General features: G+C 41.2%; 3 protein-coding genes across 3 annotated transcripts in view; all 3 read right to left on the bottom strand.

The window, feature by feature from the left end:
* LOC132363399 (uncharacterized) overlaps nucleotides 1–23,317 on the bottom strand; it is a 92,253-nt gene extending 68,936 nt beyond the window's left edge. Inside the window, exons 1-6 of the mRNA XM_059919108.1 lie at nucleotides 20,927–23,317; nucleotides 8,382–8,570; nucleotides 8,012–8,174; nucleotides 7,188–7,847; nucleotides 6,682–7,133; nucleotides 5,470–6,552 (exon numbers count right to left, since the gene is read on the bottom strand). Of these exons, the coding sequence (XP_059775091.1) occupies nucleotides 5,470–6,552; nucleotides 6,682–7,133; nucleotides 7,188–7,847; nucleotides 8,012–8,174; nucleotides 8,382–8,570; nucleotides 20,927–23,317 (4,938 nt within the window). The remainder of the gene's footprint in view (nucleotides 1–5,469; nucleotides 6,553–6,681; nucleotides 7,134–7,187; nucleotides 7,848–8,011; nucleotides 8,175–8,381; nucleotides 8,571–20,926) is intronic.
* Nucleotides 1–26,060, bottom strand: part of LOC132362574 (protocadherin alpha-9-like) — a 92,344-nt gene that overhangs the window by 38,318 nt on the left and 27,966 nt on the right.
* On the bottom strand, nucleotides 5,446–7,902 carry PCDHAC1 (protocadherin alpha subfamily C, 1). Its single transcript, XM_059919520.1, is given in 1 exon segment — nucleotides 5,446–7,902. A coding segment is annotated over 1 exon segment (2,457 nt).

Below are 26,060 nucleotides of genomic sequence, written 5' to 3'. Positions count from 1 at the left end.
TTCTATTTTTATGATGTTGGAATTCATGATAATAGTTATATTTCAGAAGGGAATAAAGATAGAGGAGGCTGAGGGGGGCTTGGGGTGCTGGTAATGCTCTTCTACTTCTTTACCTCTGTGGTGATTACATGATTCTGTTGATTTTGGATTGTTCAGCATGTTATACATATACGATATATGAACTTTTATGTATGTTATACTTCAATTAAAATTTTAAAAATATGATTTGCATGAAGCAGCTAATACCATACTTAGGGGAATTTTTCAGCTTTAAATCCATACATTAAAAATAACAAAACCTGAAAAACAATAAGCTGTATAAGAAGCTAGAAATCAAATAGCAAATTGAACATAAATAAAATATTAGGAGGTAAATAATGTTAAGAGCAGAAATCAATTAAATAGAAAGCAAATATACAAGCAAGAGAATCCCAAAAGCCAGGTTAGTCCTGAAAGGCTAATATAATAAGCTACTTCCAAGTCTAACCAGGAAAAATGAGAGGTGACAATAACGTCAAGATTGGAAAGAGGAATATCACTACAGATCCTGTAGATGTTACAAAGATCACAAAGAGGATATTATAAAAAACTTTATGCCAAAATATTTGAAAATTTAGATAAAATTAACATATTTCTGGAAAAAGAATTTACAGAAATGAAATAAGAAGAATAAAAATATGAATATTTCTCTTACTAATAAAGAAATGTGATTTCATGATTTAAAACTTTCCCACAAAGAAAACTTAAGGCACAGAGAACATCCCTAGTGAATCCTACTAAATATTTAAGACAGAAATAACACCAATCTTAACAAACATTACCAGAGACTAGAAAAAAAGGAGAGGAAAAAAAACACTTCTAACTTGTTTAATAAGGCCAGCATAACCTTGATACCAAATCCTTAAAAGAAAGGAAAATGACATGCCAATCTCAAGTGATGAATATAGATGCCAAAACCCACTATTAAGATGTCTTAATTGGTTGTTTTTATTTTGAATGAGCATCATTTTGATTCTAAACAAAACAGCTGTGATCTTTGCTTAAAGATTCTAAAGAATAAACATAATGTGCCTGAATTCAGAGAGTACATTTTGAGGTATGTCAATAGAGCTTAGCTATGAAAACAGTATATGTGTACCTGGCAACCAGATGGCTCTAGGAACAGCCAGCAATTTGGGTTGGGACAGAAAGGCTTTTCTCTTTCTCTGCAGCATAGGAGACAACGTGACTGCATATTCATTCCTAGATTCCAAGACAAGTTCCAGATGAATATATAATGACCTTCTGTGTTTATAGCTTGAGGAAGAAATTCTTATCCTAATTCTTTCTCATAAATGCAGTATAAAAGAGACACATGGTTTCCTGACCCATTCTCATCTCATCAATTAAAATTGGGAACAAGGTGAGTAACCACCTTTATCATTAAGTTTTCGTTTTAAAGAATAATCCTTACCAATAAATTCCTTGCTTCCCATACTTTAATCAGAGTCCTAGATTGTGATTTACATTCATTTGACATTCTGCCAAATGTTATTTCTGATATTCACGTTACACGCATTTGAGCAATGTAAAAACCTCTTAGTAATTTAGTCTACCTTCGTCCCAAGCCAGCTAAAGTGTATTTAGTCTCTGGAATATTATTGTTTCCCTCTAACTGCAAATATTGAAGGCAACAAAAATCAATAGGTCATTAATATTATCAGACGTTGTCAAAACTTTCCCACTCATACATCTCCCAAAAGCATTGCTTTTCTTTTTTCTACTCAAGTTATGATGCTCTTTTTCTCTCCTTTTCACTAGTTTGAGGTTTTTGCATTATACAATGAATACTATTGTGCTATCTATTTACATATTTTTTAATCTGAATATATATCATATACCTTGCACGCTTCCTTAGTTACTGCACTCTAAAGTTTTTCGGTGTGTGGTTATCAGCTTCAAAGTCAAAATAGATATAAGGAAACATCCAATTAACCTATGGGAAAGTCTACTTAAGGAATATACGTTAGCAAATAAAAACACCCAGCATGCCAAAAACATTCTACCACTCTGTTAACAAACAACACTGCAAAGGGGAAATATTTTATACTCCATAGATCCTGGCAAAAGAGAAACTGCCTTAATCCCAGAAGAACGATACACTAATAAAACATTGGTATGTTTAAAATATAATTTTCATGTGGAATTTTTAATAAATTTAATTGTATGCTGTTGTGCATTTTTGCTACATTAATATTTACTATCTTAAAAAAATTGCCAATGCAACTAATTTTAAATAGTAGAGTTTACACCTCAGATACCATCTAAAAAATTAAATTGTCTATCAAGAATTTTAACAGAAAAAATTGCCATGAGACTCGTGTTGTCTACTTGTTGCACAGTGGGTCAATTTTGGTTATATCTGTTAAATATTAACAAAGAAGAGATATAGATAAAAGGTTTTCCTGAATTTCTTTTTTTCTTCCTGAATTTCTTAAGTTAATTTTTTTTAGTATTGTAAATTATACTAACATACACTCTAAACTAAAATAAGACAGAAGAGCTTAGAGTTAGAACAAAATATAAACACATATGCATCAACATGATTCTGTGTGATTCGGGCACACAGTTAAAATTATGAAATTTCACGCTTTTCAAAGGGTATATGTTTTATAAAACTGAAGCAACAAATACCTTATTTCTAGAATTCTGTAGTTGTTCTTAAGGCATTCAGTGAACACTATGATAAGCATTCTTTTCTAAAGAATCAAGATTGGATCAATATGCACTTGGATAGGAAGAAGTAAATAATAAGTGCCTGTGTTGAATTACAAATACTCCAGCTTTATAGAATTTATTTTCCCATGTTTTTATACATCAAACTTTCTATATATATAAGGAAATATCCAGCCCACACAAATTAACAGACAATGAACAACCTAAAAAGCGAAATATCAACAATGATGGAAAAAGACTGTTCAACTGGATGAGTGAGATGGCACAATAGCCCTGCACGTCTAAACAGTATATCTCTGTTACTTTATCACTCACATAAGTTTAAAAATTCTGTGGCAGGGGACATTTTCCTCTGTTATTAACTACATTTTTTTCCTTTTAAGTAGATAATTTTCCTTCTAACTCTCAGATCCATTGATCTTCCTATCACTTACTTATGTTTCCTTCGTAGTCTAGTCAAAATGTTTCTCTCAAACAATTCCTGATTCTTAAACTTCATAGACATTGCTGGTATCCTTATCTCTCCTTGTTACAGAAAGCAATGAAATAAAAGAAATAAATGGTGAATTTTCTTAATAGAGAGTTTATACACTGTGTTTTGATACCTGAAATACTAACATTTTGTGCACCAATTTTCTCCCTTAAAATTAACTGCATTTTAATTTTCATTCACTGCAAAGTTCACAGTATTATGATGTGCATCCCTACTAATCACTTTGTTATCTACAGGAACTGGATTTTTATTTAACCCCAGAATACAGCATTGAGATTTTTCATGCTAGCTCTAGGACCAGAAAATCCCTGTTGTGTTGTTTCATGATTATATATCATAAGGAAGAAAATAATATATTTGAAAATGGCCTTTAAACTGTTAACTATATATACACGTAAAGATAAAAAGTAAGTTAAAGTTTTTCCCTCTGTGTTGAACAGTGTTTCCATCCAATTAATATATTCACAAATTTAATTATTCATTCATCAGCAAGTATTTACTAATCATTTATATTGGATTCCATTATATCATGTGTGAATATTAATTATACAAAGTTATAATGGATGCAAATCTATTTTATTTGCAGTGAACATAATTATTTGAAGGAGAATAACTTATCCAATTTTCTCCCTTATTACCTAGAAGAGTAGAACATTCCCTTCGTTCCCTTCCCTAATTTCTGCACAACCTTTCTCTTGCATCCATGATCTCTATGAGAAGTTGGAAAGTAATATTGTAAAATTGCTAAGCCAATTGCTCCCACTCCACTCAGAAAGTTTTGAAATGCCAAACAGATAAACTGAGGTGTAATTTAATTTTATTAGATGCATTACTCCCAAATATAGTATTTACTTACTTTAAGTATACTGGCTTCTAAAATAATAAGAATATTAAGTCCAAGTTGAATGGACTTTGAATAGTAAGTGCACCTCTGAACACACCAATGTTTCTGACATAACAATTACTCATCTGTCTTCTTTGTGAAATACATCAATAAGAACACAAAATAAAAGGTTGTCCAGTCCTTATACCCAATCATCTTTTCTTCTTTCTGTCAGTACAAATAGGTGTTTTGAGACATGCCTAGAACGTTTATGTACTTACAAACACTGTGTGGAACTATTAGCTGTGTTTTGGAGTATCGTTCTCAAAAAAGACTACTTTGTCAAAATGAGACTCATTGTAAAATATAGCCTAGAGAGTATGCTGCATTTTATTAAATGGTATAGCATTCACAATCCAATTCAACAGCTATCTCTACCACAAAGCCTCCTCTGATTCCCTCCTCCCTGCCTAGATGTTCTCTCATGTTCTCTCTCTCCCTTCTTTGAACATCCACTGCAATTTACTTTTACATGTTTTAGGTTATCATCATTTTTAAATCATGTATTGTAATGGTTTGAATAAACGTCTCATCGTCCATGATATTAAGTTTGTATTACACAAAGACTCTTACATAACTTTCATTCTCACCTTAGGAATCAGAATGCCTTACACATATCTGTTGCTCAAAATACTTCTAATGAAGGGATATTTGCTTTAAGTAATTCCTTAAAGAAATTCCTAAAAGGAATTATTTAAAGACACCCCAGGGGACTTCCCTGGTGGCGCAGTGGTTAAGAATCCACCTGCCAATGCAGGGGACACAGGTTTGAGCCCTGGTCCGGGAAGATCCCACATGCCGCGGAGCCACGAAGCCCATGCGCCACAACTACTAGAGCCTGTGCTCTAGAGCACTGAGCCTGTGTGCCACAACTACTGAAGCCTGCGTGCCTAGAGCCTGGGCTCTGCAACAAGAGAAGTCACCGCAATGAGAAGCACGGGCACTGAAACAAAGAGTAGCCCCTCCTTGCCACAACCAGAGAAAGCCCGCGAGCAGCAACGAGGACCCAACACAGCCAAAAATAAATAAATTTATAAAAAAAAAAAAGACACCTCAGGTTGTTTATTACCTGTACCAGAAACTTTGGTGCTTTATTTTTTTAAATTTTAGACCTTTATGCTATATTATTTTAATTGTTCTGTAATAGGTTTGAATTTCTTACCTTACTTCCTCAAAAATAAACTGTAACCTTCTTGAGGCCAAGGACAGTCTCTTTTAACACCTGTATCTTCCCAGAATGCTTAGCACAGGGGATGCTAAGCAGGAGCGTTCAATTCATTGGATTAAATGTTGCCAAAGGCTCATCTAAGAAACATTTCAGAAATAGCTAGTGGCCATTTCCTGGTCAAGGGAATCAAATCCCATAAAATTTGCTTACCATGGCATTGACATTTGCACGATCCTCTTTCCTATTCTGAGTCTGAATACAGGATATTGGCACATTCAGTCCTACCCCAGAGGCCAAATTTCTCAGGTCAGCAGCACTGTATTCCCCATGCAACAGCAAACTGTTATTGTCAGAACCAAGTCCCAGAGAGGCCCGATAGAGATAGGTCTGAGAAAGTCTTTCGACTGTAGTGACATCTATTGTGGCAGATGTCATGCAAGGATTCGAAGCCATCTTGCTTCCATATCTCAACTCCTCTGGAGAGCGACAGCAGCTCTGAGAGCAACAACCTGGGATCTGGCTCAACTTGCTACTCACAAAGAAAAGTAAGCACCCCAGAAATAAAAAGGAAACACAGGCCAGGGCAATTACTAAATACAGGTTCTGGGCGGACAGGTGCCCGCCTGTTTCCCAGCCATCTTCAAAGTCTGGAAGGACTCGAGGCACAGAGTTGCTCAACAGAACGCCCAGTGTGACAGAGGTGGAAAGTGATGGGTCTCCATGGTCCCGAACCACTACCACCACCCTCTGTTTAACTGCATCAGTGGGAAGAACTAAGCGAGCAGTATGGAGCTCTCCCATATTGGCTGAAATTCTAAAAAGGCTCGAGTCAGAAGCCTGAGAGATGTAGTAGGAAAGCCAAGCATTGGAGCCATTTTCTGCATCTTCTGCTACCACTTTTGTGACCAAGTGTCCTGTTCTGGCAGAGCGGGGCACAATTTCCACTGGGACAGAGCCATTTCTGGGCAAGGGAAACAAGATGACTGGAGCATTGTCGTTCCTGTCTACCACAAACAAGTTCACAGTCACTGTTGCACTTCTGGGAGGAATGCCACCATCCTCGGCTTCCACTTGGAAGTGACACCCCCTGAGCTGCTCAAAGTCAAAGGAAATTTTGGCAGTGATAGCCCCACTGGAGGAGTCTACTGCCACCAAGTTAGAGGCTGCCTGCCCTTCAGAGATAATATCCAACAGCTCATAAAAGACGATGCCATTCTTCCCCAGATCTGGGTCCTGGGCAAACACACGTCCTAAGGAGGCCCCAGGGCCATTGTTTTCAGCCACAAGAAGTTCCTGTTTCGGTTGAGGAAAGCTTGGTGTATTGTCGTTCACATCAGCAACTGACACAGTCAGTGTCCTGCGGGTGCTAAGTGGGGGCGAGCCACCATCTAAGGCGGTGATCAGGCCCTAGTATTCACTGACCTGCTCCCGGTCCAGCGGCCCATCAGTCAGCAAGCTGTAGTAGTTGTCAAAGGGAGCCTTCAGCTTAAAAGGGCCTCCAGTGGACATGCTACAAATGACCTTATCATTGGGACCAAGGTCCTCATCCCTTACACTAAGGAGGGCAATCACTGTGCCAGCGGCGGTGTCCTCGGAAACTGGACTGGAGAAAGTGAGGAGGTTCACCTCGGGAGCGTGATCGTTCACATCAGTCACTTCCACCAGAAGTTTGGCGGTGCTGGCTAGACCGAAGGCACCTTCATCCCTCGCCTCGATGTATGCCTCCAACAGCGCTTCAGGCGGACCTAGTGAAGCAGCTACCCGCACTTCCCCATTTCTAGGGTGCACGTGAAAGTGGTGTCGCAGCTTTGCCTGCGTGCTATTGCTTAAGGAGTACCGGATTTCCCCATTGGAGCCTTCATCCGGGTCCGAGGCTTGAACTCAGAATAGCACAGTCCCGTTGGGTGCAGTCTCTGGCACCTTGGTGCGGTATACTGAGCGCTCAAATACAGGTGCATTGTCGTTTGTGTCCACCACGACGATGGTGACTTGTGCGTCTCCGGAGCGCGCCGGCAGCCCGCCGTCCCGGGCGGTGAGCACCAGCCGGTGGGTGGCACGCTGCTCCTGATCCAGAGCTTTCTCCCATACCAACTCCGGGTATTCGCTGCCGTCGACCCGCGACCCCATGTCCAGGAGAAAGTGCTGGCTGGGGCTCAGGCTGTAGCTTAGCACCCCATTGCTTCCCTCGTCGGCATCTTGGGCATTAGGGAGAGTAAAACGGGCTCCGGGCATCAGGAACTCGGGAATGTGCAACTGCACGTCGCCGGCAGGGAAGTGAGGCGAGTTGTCGTTGGTGTCCAGGACGTGAACGTGCATCTTGCGCAGCTCCAGCGGGTCCTCCAGCACCAGCTCATAGGTCAGGACGCAGGCAGCTTTGTCCCCGCACAGCCGTTCGCGATCCGCCGACTCTCTGACCACCAAGCTTCCGCTGGCCAGATCGACCTCGAAGTAGGGCTCACCGTGGCTGGAAAGGAAGCGAAAGTTCCGCAAGGACAGGGAGGCCGCTGACAGCCTCAAGTCCTGGGCAACATTGCCTACGGCTACGCCCCGTTCGGTCTCCTCCGACACGGAGTATTCGAGCTGTCCCGCTGCAGAGCCGCAGGAGACCCACAAACATAGAACCGCCACCCTCCAGCCCACCATCCTCCTTCCCTCTCGGCGTCCTCGTTCCACCAGCGGTGACCGGGGAACATGCTCCGGACTCCCGGAGATCACAAGCCGTGGTTTAAAAAAAAAAAAAACGAGGGCCGACCGGCCGCTGCTGCCGACTGGAGGTGCAGAGACCGCCGACGTTCGCCTTCCGAATACCGGAATTGCCCGGGGCCGGCCGGCTGCGAGCTAGGCTTGCTAGACTGGAGGCTTGGCAGCCGTCTGGGAAAGCGGTGCGGGCCGGGTGCGGAGAAGTGCAGCGCCGCCTAGGGGTGCAGAGACGAGGTAAACCGCCGGCGTTGGGGAGGCGCGGTCTCGGTTCCCTGCCAGCTGGGATCTCGCCCCGCGCCCTGGCAGCGAGCGCGGGGCGGGGCAAGGAAGACGCTCCCAACAACTAACACGCCTTCCCTTAAACGGCGTTTCCTAGGACAACGCCCTGAGACCGCTGAGGTCTTAATGTCTACAACCTCTACCTGAAGACAGTTTATAACTGGGGCTGAGCTCGGCTGGCGTTTCTCCGCGACTGCTTGAAAGCGGAGCGTCGGGTCCTGGGCGCTCGGACCCACCGACTCCCTACAGTGCCCGCGGAGAGGGCGGAACTCCGACAGGAACCGCGGGGCGGAGGCGCTGAGAGGCGGAACCGTGACCGTGAACCACGACACCTTCGAGGCTTAAGGAAACAGGAGCCCACAAACCAAGTGCTGGGATGCATTCCGTGATGGATTCTCAGCCTCTCCGCTGCGGGTTTAAGTCTCTTCCTGCACCTTCTTATATCCCGGGAGCTGCCAAGCCAGCGAGGGGCAGATTGGGAAGCTTCCCCGGGATTCTCACTTTTCAAGACACAAAAGTGTGCGAGCGGAATTCCGGTTCTACGTTTCCGCTTTCTTGCGGGTCAGCAGTTTCTCTTTCCCCCAGAGGCCCTACTGGGAGTGCTTTGCAAGCGGCCTCCGATGCTGTGGGCGAGGGAGGAGGTTAGCACCAAAAACTCAGAAAGATTGACAACTCATCCCCAAACAGGACGTGCAAAGCGAAGGGGAGAGAAAGTGCTGAGATACTTTAGAGTGTGACCAGAAAACTGTTCTGCAAATTTGCTCTCTGTAAATGTTTAGAAAACAGCACTGCGGTGGGGTAAGAACTGGCTTGATACCCATAAATTCTCCAGCTTTGTTTTTTGGCCAGTCTTCTGCACGGAAATCGAGACAGTGATCTGTTTTATGAAAAACAGCTCTTGGCCGCAATAAATACTGCCAGATTCCGCCTAGCACCCTATAACCAGTGGCTTCTCCAAAGAGGGAGGAGAGCTGAGAAAGACATAGACATTAAACACTAAATTCCTTACTCAAATCCTTCTTTTAATACAATTGCAGTGTCCAAAGCCCCAGGAACCAAAATTTGAAAGACAAAAGCCAAATAGAGATAAAGAATTGAAGCTTTCAGGGCATTATATTTCCTGGTCAGAAAACTGCCTAAAAGTATTGATAATTATTGAAGCTGAGTACAGGATACATGGGGTTAATTACACAATTCTCTCAACTTTAGTGTATGTTTGAATATTTCTCTAATAATTTTTTAAATTGTCAATTAAAATGGAGGTGGGGGCAGGAGTAGATAGGCAGCTCCAGTTTTCTAGTTTTAAGACTAAAAGTGGGATTGGTAACTTCAGTGTGCCACTAAGAACCAGTCTCCTCTGACCATCACAAACCCATTCCTTATTTCTTCCAAGGAAGCAGGGCAGGCTGCCACATAAGGCAATGTAAGTATCTAGTAAATGTCCCTGACTAGTTTGTCTTTCCGAATTAGGAACCAAAAAAATCATTGACGCCAAGTCTTGAATAAAATTAAAGCGAGAAACCTGTCAGCCCGTTGAAATGTTGTTCGGTAGAGTCATAAGCATAGCCATCATTGGGGAATCCTCATTAGGATGTGAAATAACTAATAAAAATTGAATTTATTCCTCACCAAATTTCAGAACCAAAACTGATTTTCTACTTCAGTGTGAGAGATTATTAGGATTTGCATTTTCTCATTTTAATTTAATGCTGCTAACCAAGCTAACTGCTTTGGGGTAAAAGGTTATACTTTTCCCTTTTCCATTAGCAGCAGATGAAATGCACCTGGAGAGATGTACTCAACTTTTGGAAGGCCCGTGAATTTTACACCTGCAATCAATCTTCTAATTATCCCGGGTTTAGGAGGATAGTGAGGCAGGAGATAGATGGGCTCCAGGCTAGACATTTACAACTAGCCTCCTCCTCACACTTCCTGGGGTTAGAAGAAGATGGGCTCCAGGCCGGACATTCATTACCAGCCCCCTGTTTACATTACATACAAGAGACAAACGGGCTCCAGAACTACATATTTATGACCGGACTCCGGTCTATATTTCGAGATCTGCACCTTGATGTAAAAACCAGCAACAGAAATAGGGTAAATAACTGGACATTGGACATTTTTATGGCAGGGACCGAGTGGGACTAAACCCTGTTAAAAGATCAAGAGTTCATACATTTCCCATCCTGGGGGCAAGGGAAATATTGCACATGCTTAGGAAGGCTCCTTGGGGGTCAAAAGGGAGGGGGCACCACCCCATAATATGTGATGCTAAGGCCATCCCATAGCCTCTGGGCTGTTGCACACGCATGTTGGGGAGGGTCCTAAGGCAGGGCAGGTGTGGAAAAAGAAACCAGATAATTGGCCAAAGGTAAACAAAGACCCAGAAGACCTGCCCTGTATAGATGACTTAACCACCCCTTTACTGTGCTCCTCCTCATTAGGGGGGCGCCCACACCCTTGCTCTCCGGGTGTGCATCTCTGCCTTGCTTCTATCTTACCTAAACAAACTGTTTCTCTGTGTGATCTCCCACTTGTTGTTGTGCTGTGTCTCTAATAATAAACTTTGTACCTGTTTTTACAGTTTTGCCTCTGTGAGAAATGCATTTTTCACTGGGAGCAAGAGCCAGGGGGTGTGGCAGCTAGGATTCCTGGTTTTCATCCAGGCTACCCACGTTCAATTCCTGGGCAAGGAATTAAGGTCTCGCTTCACACCATCACTCACTTCTGCCTCTCCGAGATCAATGGGATGTGTGGGTGTGGATTAGGAAGTGGGGAGAAAGGAAAACACATACTGAGAATCAGCATGGAAAATCCTGACAAAAACTCTCCCCCATTCACACACTTCTCAGACTTTTGGCTTCCCTTTTCTCCTGTTTCTGTTTAAACTGCCACTGATGTTTATTTTAAAAAGATTTAATTAGTCTCAGGAATAAGTGGATAGCACTCTCCTAGTAGAATTTGTCCCACCATCTGCCTCCCTATCTTTAGGCATAACTGGGATTTGTGGGAAAGTGGTATTTACTGACATAAACTGGAGTTTGTGGGAAAGCAATATTTGCTCATATAAACTGGGATCTGTGGGAAAGCAACATTTAGGAGATACTTGGGATATGTGGATATCCCAAAGATGAGAAAGTCTCAAGACTTTTTTCTTTTGTGTAAGATTACTAGGTGAATACAATCATGAATTAACAAAACTTCTCTTTAGCAGAACCTTTCCTTTCTAATATTTCATTTTGCCAGTTTATGGCATTTTCCATAGTGTCTCCTAATTCAAGTATTTTCAAGCTTTTAATTAGGAGCAAGTACAAGTTTAAGTGGACTCTGTGCAAAAACGTTGTTCTGATTTCTGCTTGGGCTCTATTGCAAAGACTGTTATTATAAAGCTCTCCCACCAAACTTGGCCGTAATCTGTAAATTCAAGAGATTTCTAGCCATAATGCGTAAGTTCATATTAGAGATATTGAAGCCAAACGGGAGAATAATCTGAATACCCACCAAAGAGTTTGTCAGCAAAAGGATACTGTATTTTAAATAAGACTTTCTTAGTGCTTAAGATTATTCCCTGGGAGTAGGTTATGTACTTATGGGAACTAAATTAAAAGACTGGACATGACAATCACGTTAAGCACATTTTCATCCTGTAAAATAGCTTCATGTAGGGTTCAAATCAAGCCTAACAAGGTGGGAGTTGTTTGAGGGTAGAGATCTGTATCACTCAATTTTGTTTCTTAAATATCCAGCTAAGCTTTGGGCATGTAAATTAAGTGGCTATGTATCTCGATACATAGCGGCCTGGCCTACGTCATTCATTGTTTCTTTTTTTACTTGAACACCTTACCAGTAGCACACTACTATAGAATTTCTTTCTCAAGTTTGTACTACCAAGTTTTTCTCCATAATATAATATCATTTAAAATGTCATAGACCCTTTTTCATGAATCTTCACACTAGTTAACTCTATGCTACGTTTACTTACTACTTTTTATAACTATGTACCAATTTTTCTAAAATTACCTCTTTCTAAAATCTTATTCTATTTCTTCTTCAAACTGTACCCCTCAGATCTTAAAGTCATACTCCAGATTGGTCAAATCATATCCAAGAAGAGGAGATCTAGCCCTTTCATTCTAAATACTACATATCAAGTAATAGAGTCTAAAATTGCTTCCGGTTCTTTAACAGCTGCATCACATAACATTTTTATGATGGATTAAAAACTAAAATTCACATCTGTTTTTTTCTAGATGTTATTAAGCCACAGATCAAAAAGTCCTAGACTTTTATACTTAATTTTTTAACTCAAATTTGCTGAATGTCATTGTGTTAAGAGCTAGCCAATCTGATTCAATCACATATTTTACCTATATGAAATTTCATATTCCTACATATTTGGTAAGCAGTCACACCAGATCTTCCTCTGAGCTGCAGAAAAAATTTTCATCAAGTGTGGCTGAAAAGGAAGGCTTGCAACCACTACCAACCATCCTACCTGACATCAGTTTATTAGGAGCGCCTAACCTAAAATAAAGATCTGAGAAAGACACTATCAACGTTCTCCAAAAAGGACTCTACACAAATCCCACATTATATTAAGTTTCAAAACAAAGTATTTCCAGATCATTATTGTGATATATATTTAAAAGAAAGTTGATAAAAATTTGACAGCTGTCACACAAAAAAAATGGCCACCTTCATTTTAAACAGTAAAAACACTAGAATTATTCCCATGAAAAATCAGGAGCATAACAGCACACTTCATGTCATAGTTATTATTCAATACTGACTTGGATATTCTGGACAACACAAGATAAGGAAGTGTGTGTGTGTATGTGTGTATGTGTGTGTGTGTGTTAGAAAGGAGTATAAAATATACTGTTGGATGATAAATTTATAGGTAATATAATTTTCTACTCATAAAATCCCAGAGAATTAAAGAAAAAATAATTAGAACTAAAAAAGAGCTCAGTGAGATGATTAGCTTAAAAATAAAAAACATACCTTTCCTACATACCTTCAATAACTAGACAAAAAGTGGGATTTCTATCAATTATGGATAAATGAAAATATTTTAATTTAATAAAGTTATATCTTTGATGAAACTCTTTAAAACATTTGAACTTCAACCATAGTATATATGAAGAGAAGTTACCAAGTGCCATGAAGATTGAACTAAGATGAGAGAAAATGCTGAGATAGGATTCCTGCCACTGGAGACCTTGGGAAAAGCTGATAGATTGGAATTTTCCAGAGTAGTGCTTCACACTGAGATATAAAACCAAAGGTCCCTTGTTTGGAACAAAAACATCTAGGTACATAGGCTAAATCAGGCAGCGTTTTCCTGTAAACCCATTTGTCAGCGCAAAATAGGAGAGAAAGCAGGACTGAATGTGATAGTGAGCAGATGCACCATTGTTTCAAGAGTGAACCTAAGGGGCTTCCCTTCCCTGGTGGCGCAGTGGTTGAGAGTCTGCCTGCCAATGCAGGGGACACGGGTTCGAGCCCTGGTCTGGGAAGATCCCACATGCAGCGGAGCGGCTGGGCCCGTGTGCCACAACTACTGAGCCTGCGCGTCTGGAGCCTGTGCTCCGCAACAGGAGAGGCTGCGATAGTGAGAGGCCCGCGCACCGCGATGAAGAGTGGCCCCCGCTTGCCACAACTAGAGAAACCCTCGCACAGAAACTAAGACCCAACACAGCCATAAATAAATAAATAAAAATTTTTTAAAAAAAAGCAATTGTATGTAACAATATGTATGAATGTATTGCTGGGCCTATAATATATAGAAATGAAACAACTTTGCCAATTACAGTACAAAGGAGGTGGATAGAAGAACAGCTGTATTAGATAAGGAAATGACAACAGATGGTAATTCTGATCCACATCAACAAATGAACAGAACCAGAAATGGCAAATAAGAAACACTATAAATATATAATTGCTTTCCTTTTTTCTCTCAGCATCTTTAAAAGATACAAAATTATATAATGTAATAATTATAACAATGTACTTTTGGGTTTGTAATATATAGAGACGTATATTGGTTTCCTGCAGCTGCTGCAAAAAAATTACCACACATTGGGTGGCTTAAGACAGTTTTTCTCACAGTTCTGGAGGGGAGAAATCCAAACTCAAGGTGTTTGAGGGGCTGTACCCCTTCTGGAGGCTCTAGTGGAGATTCCATTCCTTGCCTCATACAGCTTTTGGTGGCTATTTGCATTGCTCCAATATCTGCTTCTATCTTCACATGGCCTTCCCTCTGTGTCTGTGTCTTCCCTTATTCTATCTCTTATAAAAAATACTTCTCATTGGAATTAGCCCCCACCTGGAAAATCCAGGATGAACTCATCTCAAGATCCTTAATTTAATTACATCTTCAAAGTCCTTTTTTTCCTAATAGGTCACTTTCATAGGTTCCAGGGGTTAGGAAGTGGACATATCATTTTGGAGGCCACAGTTCAACCCACTATAAGATGTAATAGCTATAATAATAATAAAGCAAAAAGGGTGGAAGAAAAAGAGCTATATAAGAGTAATATCTTTTTGTCTTAATAGAATTAAGTTAATATAAATCTGGAGATACTGTTAAGTTATAATGTATATAGTAAACTCTAGAGAAACCACGGAGAAAATAACTCAAAAATACAGTTTAAAATTCATTGAAGGGGGCTTCCCTGGTGGTGCGGTGGTTAAGAATTCGCCTGCCAATGCAGGGGACACGGGTTCAAGCCCTGGTCCGGGAAGATCCCACATGCCGCAGAGCAACTAAGCCCATGCGCCACAACTACTGAGCCTGTGCTCTAGAGCCCGCGAGCCCCAACTACTGAAGCCCATGCGCCTAGAGCCCACGCTCCACAGCATGAGAAGCCACCGCAATGAGAAGCCTGCGCACCGCAACAAAGAGCAGCCCCAGCTCTCTGCAACTAGAGAAAGCCTGTGTGCAGAAACGAAGACCCAATGCAGCCCAAAAAAATAAATAAATAAATAAAAATTTTTAAAAGATGAAAATATTAAGGAATAAATTTAACAAAAGAAATATAAAATGCATACTCTGAAGACTATAAAACATTGTTGAAAGGAATTAAAGAAAATGTAAATAAATGGGAAAATCCCACGCTCATGAAGATAGTATAATTTCATACTGTTAAAATGGCAATACTCCCCCAAGTGATCTACAGAGTCAACAAATTCCCTGTCAAAAGTAAGCTGGCTTTTTGCAGAAACTGACAAACTGATCCTAAAATTCATAAGAAAATGCAAGAACACCCAGAACAGCCAAAACAATACTGATAAAAAAGAACAAAGTTGGAGCACTAATGATTGTTGATTTAAAAACTAGGTACAAAGTTACAATAATCAAGAGAATGTGGTAGTGGGATAAGGATATAGATCAACGGAATATAATTGAGAATCCAGAAATAAATTCCCACATTTATTCATCAGTTGATTTTCAACAATGGTTCCCAAACACTTCAATGGGAAAAGAATAATTCTTTTTCAATAAGTGATGCCAAGACAACTGAATATCCACTTGCAAAGGAACGAAGTTGGACCACTACATCACATTATATACAAAAATTAACTCAAAATGGATCAAATGACACCAGCAAGATGTCAGAATAGAAAGTTCCGGCCCTAATTCTCCCACAAAAATACCAGTTAGTAATGATATATGTAATAAAATACCCTTGCAAAAATTCCATAATCAACTTAAGAAGTTGGGAGTACCTAAGTGAGCATAAAGCTGAAACAGCTGTCTTGAAACAAATAAGAGTAATTTTACTTTACTCACATCAGCCCCTCCCCCAAGCTGGCACAGCTCAGCACCAGGAAAAAACACCCTGGTTCACTACTCTACCTTCAAGGGGAAAGAGAAGAGTAGAGCATGTGTCCAGTGTTTCAGCTTCTTGGAGGGCTGCCTGGGGGACTAGTTTTTATATTGCCTCACTCAGAGAACTGATGAAACTGGCATAGTTTGGTTGCCTGAGAGCCATGAAGAACAAAGAATAGCAAGGGGGCAGCTAGCTCCCTTGGGAAGGAGAAAGAAGAGTGTGAATCCAGTCTTTCAGGTTTTTGGAGGGCTGCTCAAGGAACTGGTTTCTTTCTCACCTGACTTGGAACTGTCAGGGAACCAAGATACTTTAGATGCCTACTGGCCACTGAGAACAAGGGAGAACAGCTTGCTGCTATAGAACCAGAAAATTGAAATGCGACAGAAAGACAGTAGAAGGAGCAAGAGAGATCATTTTAAAGTATCTGATCAAGAGATGCAAAAAGAAAAAATAGTGAAAAGGAATGAAGAAAGACTATGGGACTTAAGGGACACCATTAAAAGAAATAATCATTGGAGTTTCAGAAGAAGAGAGAGAGAAAAGGGTACAAAGCTTATATAAATAGTGATGAGAACTTTCCAAACCTGGGGAGGGATTTGGACATCCAAGTTCATGAAGCCAATAGGTCACCCCAAATTTTCAATGCAAAACCATCTTCTTCAAGACAAATTATAATAAAACTGTATAAAATCAAAGATGAAAAGAGAATTTTTAAAGCAACAAGAGAAAAAAGTTTATATTAAACAAGACAACCCCCATAAGGCTATCAGCAGATTTCTCAGCAGAAGCATTATACACCAGGAGAGAGTGGGATGATATATTCAAAGAGCTGAAAGAAAAAAAATGCCAACCGTGAACACTTTTCTCTACAAAGTTGACCTTCAGAAATGAAGGTGAGGACTTCCCTGGTGGTGCAGTGGTTAAGAATCCACCTGCCAATGCAGGGGACACGGGTTCGAGCCCTGGTCCGGGAAGATCCCACATGCCGTGGAGCAACTAAGCCCGTGTGCCACAGCTACTGAGCCTGCGCTCTAGAGCTCACGTGCCACAGCTACTGAAGCCTGCATGCCTAGAGACTGTGCCCCGCAACAAGAGAGGCCACGATAGTGAGATGCCCGCACACCACGATGAAGAGTGGCCCCCACTTGCCGCAACTAGAGAAAGCCCTCGCACAGAAACGAAGACCCAACACAGCCATAAATAAATAAATAAATAAAATTAAAAAAAAAAAAAGACTTTCCCAAACAAACAAAAGCCGAGGGAGTTCATCACCATTAGATGTGCCTTACAAGAAATGCTGAAAGGAGTTCTTCAAGCTGAAATGAAAGGATGTTAACTGGTAACATGAAAACATGAAAATACACAATACACTCGTAAAGGTAAGTATATAGTCAGATTCAGAATAATCTAATACTGTAATATGATGGCATGATAACCACTTAACTCTAGTGTAAGGGTTAAAAAACAGAAGTGTTAAAAATAGATATAGCTATAATAATTTGCTAATGGATACACAATATAAAAAGATGTCAAGGACTTCCTTGGTGAGGCAGTGGTTAAGAATCCGCCTGCCAGTGCAGGGGACACGGGTTCGAGCTCTGGTCCGGGAAGATCCCACATGCCGTGGATCAACTAAGCCCATGCGCCACAACTACTGAGCCTGCACTCTAGATCCTGCGAGCCACTACTACTGAGCCCGTGTGCCACAACTACTGAAGGCCACGCACCTAGAGCCCATGCTCCACAGCAAGAGAAGCCACCGCAATGAGAAGCCCATGCACCACAACCAAGAGTAGCCCCCGCTCGCTGCAACTAGAGAAAGCCTGCGTGCAGCAACAAAGACCCAACACAGCCAAAAATAAATAAATAAATAAATAAATTTTTTTAAAAATGTCAATTATGGCAACAAAAACATAAAGTAAGGGAAGAGGGCTTCCCTAGTGGTGCAGCGGTTAAGAATCCTCCTGCCGATTCAGGAGACACGGGTTCGAGCCCTGCTCCGGGAAGATCCCACATGCCGCGGAGCAACTAAGCCCATGCACCACAACTACTGAGCCTGTGCTCTAGATCCCACGAGCCACAACTACTGAGCCTGCGTGCCACACTACTGAAGCCTGCGTGCCTAGAGCCTGTGCTCCGCAACAAGAGAAGCCACCACAGTGAGAAGCCCGCGCACTGCAACGAAGAGTAGCCCCTGCTCGCCTCAACTAGAGAAAGCCCGCGCGCAGCAACAAAGACCCAATGCAGCCAATAAAAAAAACCAAGGATAAATAAAATAAATTTTAAAAAATAAATAAAAATAAAGTAAGGGGAGAGTAAAAGAGTAGAGTTTTTGTATGTGATAAAAGTTATCAGCTTGAAATAGGCTGTTATAGCTATAAGACATTTCAAGTAAGCCATAGGGTAACCACAAAATAAACAAACAAAAAAATATAGTACATATGTACACACAAGATAAAGAAAAGGGAATCACAGTATACCCCAATGGAAAATCATCAGTTCACAAAAGAAGACAGCAAGAGAGGAGGAAAAGAACAAAGGAACTACAAAACAACCAGAAAACGATGAACAAGATGGCAATAGTAAGTTCTTGCCTATCAATTATTACTTTAAATGTAAGTGGAATAAATTGTCCAATCAAAAGGCATAGAATGGCTGAATAGGTTTTAAAAAAAGAAAAAGAAAAAGAAAAAACCAGCTACATGTTGCCTCCAAGACATTCACTCTCAAAATGAAGATATGGAAAAAAGACATTCCATGAAAATGGAAACCAAAAGAGAGACTAGAGGTATCTATACTTATATCAGACAAAATCGACTGTAAGTCGATTAAGTAGAAAACTGTAACAAGAGACAAAAAAAGCCATTAATAGTGATAAAGTGGTCAATTCATCAAAAGGATATAACAATTGTAAATAAATATGCACCTAACATCAGAGTACATAAATATATAAAACAAATACTAACAGATCTGAAGGGACTAATAGACAACATTACAATATCCACTTTCATCAATGGATAGATCATCCAGAAAGAAAACCAATGAGGAAACATTGAACTTGAACTATACTTTACATCCAATGTACCTAATGGATATACACAGAACATTTCATCCAAGGGCAGTAGAATATACATTCTTCTCAAGCACACATGGAACATTCTCCAGGATGGATCAGATATTAGGTTCAAAACAAGTGTAAGCAAATTTTAAAAGACTGAAATCACATGAAGTATCTTTTCCAACCACAATGGTCTAATATGCGGAAATTAACACACTCCTGGAAACCAATGGGTCGATGAAATCAATGGGAAATTCAAAAATATCTTGAAACAAGTGAAAATGAAAACACAACATATCAAAACTTATGAGGTGAAGCAAAAGCAGTGCTAAGAAGGAGGTTTATAGCAATAAATGACTACATTAAGAAAAAATGACCTAACTTATGTGGAATCTAACAAATAAACTCATAGATACAGAGAACAAACTGGTAGTTGCCAGATGCAAGGGGTGGAGGGTGGGTGAAATGGGTGAAGGTGGTCAAAAGAGACAAACTGACAGTTATAAAATAAATAAGCCCTGGTGATGTAATGTACAGCATGACTATAGGTGACTATAGTTAATAATGCTGTATTATATATTTGAAAGTTGCTAAAGAATAGATCTTAAAAGTTCTCATTAAAAGAAAAAAATTTTTGTAACTATGTATAGTGATGAACGTTAAGTAGATTTATTGTGGTGATCATTTCACAATATATACAAATATTGAATCATTAGGTTGTACATCTGAAACTAATATAGTATTATATGTAAATTATACTTATTTTTTAATTAAATTAAATTTAAAACTAAATGTTTGTTAAATGAATTTAATTAATGAATGTTCAATCTACAAGGAAGATCTTCCTAACTAAACCTAGAGACCTTAAAATCCATAACAGAAAAACAGACAGAGAAATTTTAAAAACACTTTTATATGGCAAGATATACCCTAAACAAATCAATATATAGGAGGAAAAATATTTGTGGTATAGATGGAAGATAAAAGCTAATTATTTGGGACTTCCACAGCCAAAACTAAAGATAAATAAATTAATTAATTTTTAAAAAATGATACATCCAGAGTGTGGAGTACTACACAGCTATTAAAAGTATCAGATTTGTAGGGATTTCCACGAGGTATTGGTGACTGAGAAATGTAAAATGCATTAGCTACTCTAATAAATTATCCAAAAGAAACAATAACAAAAAAACCCACCAGGTGTATGCATGTGTGTGAATAATTCACTGAACATAAAAATGTTAAAGGAAATCATAAGGTTCTTCATATTGGATATCAGACAGGGGAACAGTGATGTGTCTAGAGGAAAATGACGAGGGAGCAAACAAAAAAAGACTTTTTAAAAAGAAAGAAAAATGCACCTTTAAAAAGATTTTATGTTAAAAGTTATGGCACTGTTCAAAACAAAACCTGTATGTGGGTAGATGAATAAATTTTAAAAATAAAGAGATTTTAAGGTGTTTAATTATGGTTAGTCTCATTAAAGCAAAAGTTTTCTAAATGCTCAAGTACTCACAATGTGGAGTTTCTTGAAAATGCTTATGTAGGTAATAAATACTTTAAAACTATTAAGAATACAACAAAAACAAATTATTAACATTATGAACAATATTATGGCTTTTGACTTAAGATTTCAATATGAAGAATAATGAAACTAATAATGTCAGTAACACTCATGAAATACCATAATGATGAGCAAAATTAAAGAACGATCTTAAAATTGAGATCGAAGAATCTTAAATAGAAAACTGTGAGGAAGGCTAAAACAGTAAGAAAATTTCAAATACGACCTCACCTCTTTCAACTGTTCTGAATCTGGTTCTATTTCACCTGTTACCTCTGCAGAACTCAGACAAGGAGGAAGGCTGGGGCTGAAGGCCATGAGGTCGGTCTTGGGCGGCCCCTCCCCAGAGCACACCCGCTGCCGCCTCTGCTGCGAGTAAGACCAGCTCCCCACCGCGCTGGAGCACACCAGCGTGGGCTTCCCGGGCCCGCACGCGCCCTCGCTGGGCGGCGCCGAGCACCGCAGCGCCGTGTACAGCAGCAGCGTGAGCACCAACAGGCTGGACACCGCGCAGATGGCGATGATCAGGTACACGTTCACATCCACCAGAGCGGCCTCCGCGCCAGCGGCGCCCGTCGACGCCCGCGAAGAGACCTTGGGCGCCTGGCCGTTGTCCTCCAGCGACAGCAGCACGGTGGCCGTGGCCGTCAGCGCCGGCTCGCCGTGGTCCTTCACCAGCACCAGCAGGCGCTGGCGCGGCGCGTCCGCCTCGTCCAGGGCGCGCGTCGTGCTGATCTCGCCCGTGTACAGCCCCACGCGGAACGGGCTGCGCGCGCCACCCGCCGCCGGCTGCAGCTCGTACGACAGCCACGCGTTGTAGCCCGAGTCCGCGTCCACCGCGCGCACCTTCGCCACCACGTGGCCCGCGCCCACCGACCGAGCCACCCGCTGGCTCAGCGCTCCCGCCCTGCCGCCCGGCCCGGGCAGCAGCGTCGGCGCGTTGTCGTTCTCGTCCAGTACGAACACCTGCAGCGTCATGTTGCTGCCCAGAGGCGGCACGCCCGCGTCGCGCGCGCTCACCTGGAACTGCAGCAGCTCCAGCTCCTCGTGGTCCAGCGGCTGCAGCGCGTACACCTTGCCGCTCTCCGCGTGCACCGACACGTAGCTCGACAGCGCTCGCTCGCCCACCCGCCGCTCCACCAGCGAGTAGGACACCAGCGCGTTCTCCTGCGCGTCCGCGTCCCGCGCCGACACCGTGAAGATGTGGCAGCCGGGCGGATTGTTCTCCTTCACCAACACCGTGTACTCGGGCTGCGCGAACGCGGGCGCGTTGTCGTTCACGTCGGACACCTCCACGGACACGCTGGCTGTGGCCGACAGGGAAGGCGAGCCCGCGTCCCGCGCTGTCACCACCACCTCATAGTTCGCCGCGCTCTCGCGGTCCAAGGCGCTGTCCAGCACCAGCGAATAGTAATTCTTGAAGGTGGACACCAGCTTGAAGGGGCTGTGGGGCATCAGGGAGCAGGTCACCTGCCCGTTGGCGCCGGAGTCACGGTCGGACACGCTGATCAAGGCGATGACAGTGCCCACTTGAGCGTCCTCTCGCATCGGAAGAGCCAAAGAAGTGACGGTAACTTCTGGGGCGTTATCATTTATATCTACTATTTCCACCAAAATGGTACAATGACCCGCCATTGGAATATTCCCCTTGTCAATTGCTTCCACGGGTATTTCATACAATTTCTTTTCTTCGAAATCCAATTTACCTTTTGTCCGAATTTCTCCGCTGCCGGGATTTATGGAAAACGCATATAATACTGCAGGTGATACAGGTCTTCTAAATGAGTAGATTATGTCTGCATTTGTCCCATCATCAGGGTCTGTGGCATTTAGTTTGATCACTAATGTTCCATTAAATGCATTCTCTAACATTCTCACTTTATAAATTAAGTGATCAAATTCTGGGGCGTTATCATTCACATCCAGGATTGTAATCAGCAGCTGAACTGTGCCGGTCAGCTCAGGTTTGCCTCCATCACTAGCTGTCAATAATAAACTATGTTCCTGAATTTCCTCTCTGTCCAGTGATTTCCTTAACACAAGTGATAACGAAGACGTTTGTTCACGGTTGTTTTGTGTGTCCAAAGTGAAATAATCGTTGGGATAGACTCGGTAGGTCAAGGCGGAGTTTACTCCAATATCTGCATCAGATGCGCCATCTAGTGGGAACCGAGTTTCCGGAGGTCTAGATTCAGCAATGATTATTCTTTTTTCACTTTCAGGGAACACAGGCGGGTTGTCGTTAATATCTGTAACTTCCACCTCCACATGGAACACCTGCAGCGGCCGGTCCACGATCACTTCCAGGTGGATGCTGCACTCCGCGCTCCGCCCGCACAGCTCCTCCCGGTCGATCCGAGAATTCACAAACAAAATGCCATTCTGCAGATTTACCTCCAGAAGGTCCCCGCGGCCTTTGGATGCCACCCGGAACAGACGCGGCACCAGCTCCGCCAGCTCCAGCCCCAGGTCCTGCGTTATGCGGCCCACGAAAGTTCCGTGTTTGGCCTCCTCCGGAACCGAGTAGTGGACCTGGCCGCTCCCCGCCACCCAGACTACAAGGAACAGAAGCGAGAGTAGCAAAAGCCGAGCTCCTGGGCCTCCTCTCCAGGAAAACAGCATGGTACACTCAAAAGCCTTCAGGGATATCTGAAGTATATAGACTACCTTACCTCAAATGCCTCTCAAGGTCTAATTTTACGGGCTTCTACTGCGGGAGAATTCACTAGAGGTTTTCCACTATCTGCCAAATTTTCTGCGGGGAGGAAAGAGGGGAGGCGCTTTCTTCGAGGAATTGTTCTCAGTGAAGAGCGACACCATGCGCATGAATGTGTAAGTGTAAAAATGACTCGGTCCATATTTTCGGTTGATGTAGGGGGTTTTTTTCTTGCATTTCGTGACATTTTTCATTGCAAATACGTAATGGAAGATTAAATGTTTTTCTTTAAAGCAACAGTAAATCACTGTATTCTGCTCAGCACTGGATGCTAGTTGAAATTGGTTGATGAGTTCCATCTTTCCACAAGTACATTTTTGCATGTGTAAAACGTGGTGCAGAATTTGTAAAAAGAGGTAATATTCTACATTTGCTTTTAGAACTCAGACTCTAGTTCTGCACAGCTTTGTAGATTTGGGTGGGAATGTCCTTTTCCTGTAATATTTTTGAGACCTATTCACACAACTCCCTTGACTCAAAATGGAAACATAACGAATCACATAAGAATAAAACAGATGAATGTGGAAATTTGGTAACTGATATACAAGATTTTAAATAAACACAGTATTTATAAATTCCCCCAAATATGACTGTGAAATTTGGACAAAATATTTGTATTCGAAGCAAATGTCCATCAATGTGCGTATGAGTTTGTATGTGCGTGTATGTGTGCATAAACACACAATGTAGACCATTTAGATATAACAATACTTTAAAGTTCTGGATTCTCTTTGTATAAAACATGCCAAGAACTAGTATATTATGTATTTGCTAGAAATGAAGTTACTACCAATAGGTTAAATTTCCCTCTTCTCTCTCCTTATCTTACACCATCACTGGAGAAACTCCTACTATCATTTAAACTGACTCTGATTTTCCAAGTAACAACAGGTAGATACAGATGTTAACACATCTCTAGCAAGGAAGAAAGGAAGGGACTCTTACTTTTATCTAATACTGTACCTATCTTTACCAAGTCACCAAGATCCAGGCCAAATAGGGCTAGGAAAGAAAGAGCATAGCTCCAATAATTCTCTTGCCTGTTTTGTGCACAACTCTGCAGGAAATACGAGTTGGGTTCATTTCTGAATCTTTGCTCCCCTCTGAAAATGTGAGTAGAGCATTTGGTATTCTCTCACCCTCATCCTCCTCATTGCTCCGTTACTTTTATTAACATACCTTTACTCTTATAATGGGAATAGTTTTTTGGTTCTAATTGTTCTTGTCTATCAGGCCCTACCTGTCTCATTTATCTCTCCACCTAACCTAGACTACACAGTCAACCATTTAAAACATGCCTTTCCAGACACCCTAAAGACACACACACTTATAGCACCCCTCTAACATTTTCTTTAGCTTCCAACACACAGCCTAACTATCCGTTTTCTCCATTCCTTCTATTGAGCTTCTCAGTGTGTTAGTCACTTAACCAGGATTACTATATTCTCTACAAGTTTACTCTCACCTTTACCTCAGTTGAGCCCTCACGTGAATTCATAATTCCTGCCTACAGAGATTCTTCCATATTTTCTTCTCTCTTCTCAAATTCCCAGCCTCATTCCCACAACCTGGTTCTCAGATGATTTACACAGAGATATAAGTCATCAAATATGAACTCAATGGCTCTCTTCTTATGTCAACATTTTTCTTTATATTCTCTATTACTCATTCCCTACTAAGGAAAAATCGCCCCACTTTTAAGGCCAACCCTATGCTCTTATTTTTTTCTCTATTCTATTCTCTTTCATATTTTTCATCTTCATCTTCATTCTTTCTCTGCCTGTCTCATCTTCAGTATCTCCCTCTTTTCTTGCTTCTTTCCCTCTCACTAAAAGACACTCTGGAAAGGCTTTGTGTGGAAGAAAGTTACAAGATGTAAAATGCACTTTAGAAGATTCACCTGATAATTGTGTCAGAGCAGTAGTACGCCATAATGAGTTGGTGATCCTTCAAAACTGAGTTTGAGCCACTTTGCACAGTCTATGTGGCTTAAGTTTCAGACTTCTTAAAGTAAAATTCCGATGATAAGTATTTTCCCTGCACCATAGGAGTGATATGATAATTAAATGAGATAATACAATTAAAGATCTTAGAACAGGTCCTGGAAAATAATAGTGGACCAATAAGTATTCTTATGTTTTATTGAATCAAAGAAATGTTATTAATTGAAAGATGCACCATTACTTGTGTGCTACCAAGAACGAAAAGCCAACTAAATTATTGTAAACCATCAATTATAAGGTGCATCCAGCTTTAGATGGATATTATAATATTTTAATGTTATTATATTTTATGTAAATAAGAACAGTACTGTAGCCAATCCCAGTTGAAAGAAAGAAGGCACTCCATGGGAATAACATAAAATTATTCATCTTAACATTAATAACATAATTTTTATTATTGTTATAATACTTAAAAGGAGATTGTACTGGAATTAGATTGGTGGTCAACAAGGCTATTTTACAAGCCTATGCACATAGAGAGCAGTAAAGGAATCCAGTTAATGATATCTAGGAACTCTCTGCACTAACCTTGCAAATTTTCTTTAATCATAAAATTAAGTACAAATTAAAAATAAATTTGAGTTATCAGAACCTAGGCAGTTTTTACTCAAACGTACTTCTATCTTTCAAGGCTAACCATTCATAG

The sequence above is a fragment of the Balaenoptera ricei genome, chromosome 3 (assembly GCF_028023285.1).
Source record: "Balaenoptera ricei isolate mBalRic1 chromosome 3, mBalRic1.hap2, whole genome shotgun sequence".
In the NCBI taxonomy this organism is placed as follows: domain Eukaryota; kingdom Metazoa; phylum Chordata; class Mammalia; order Artiodactyla; family Balaenopteridae; genus Balaenoptera; species Balaenoptera ricei.
This window is presented reverse-complemented; position numbering and strand designations above follow the sequence as displayed.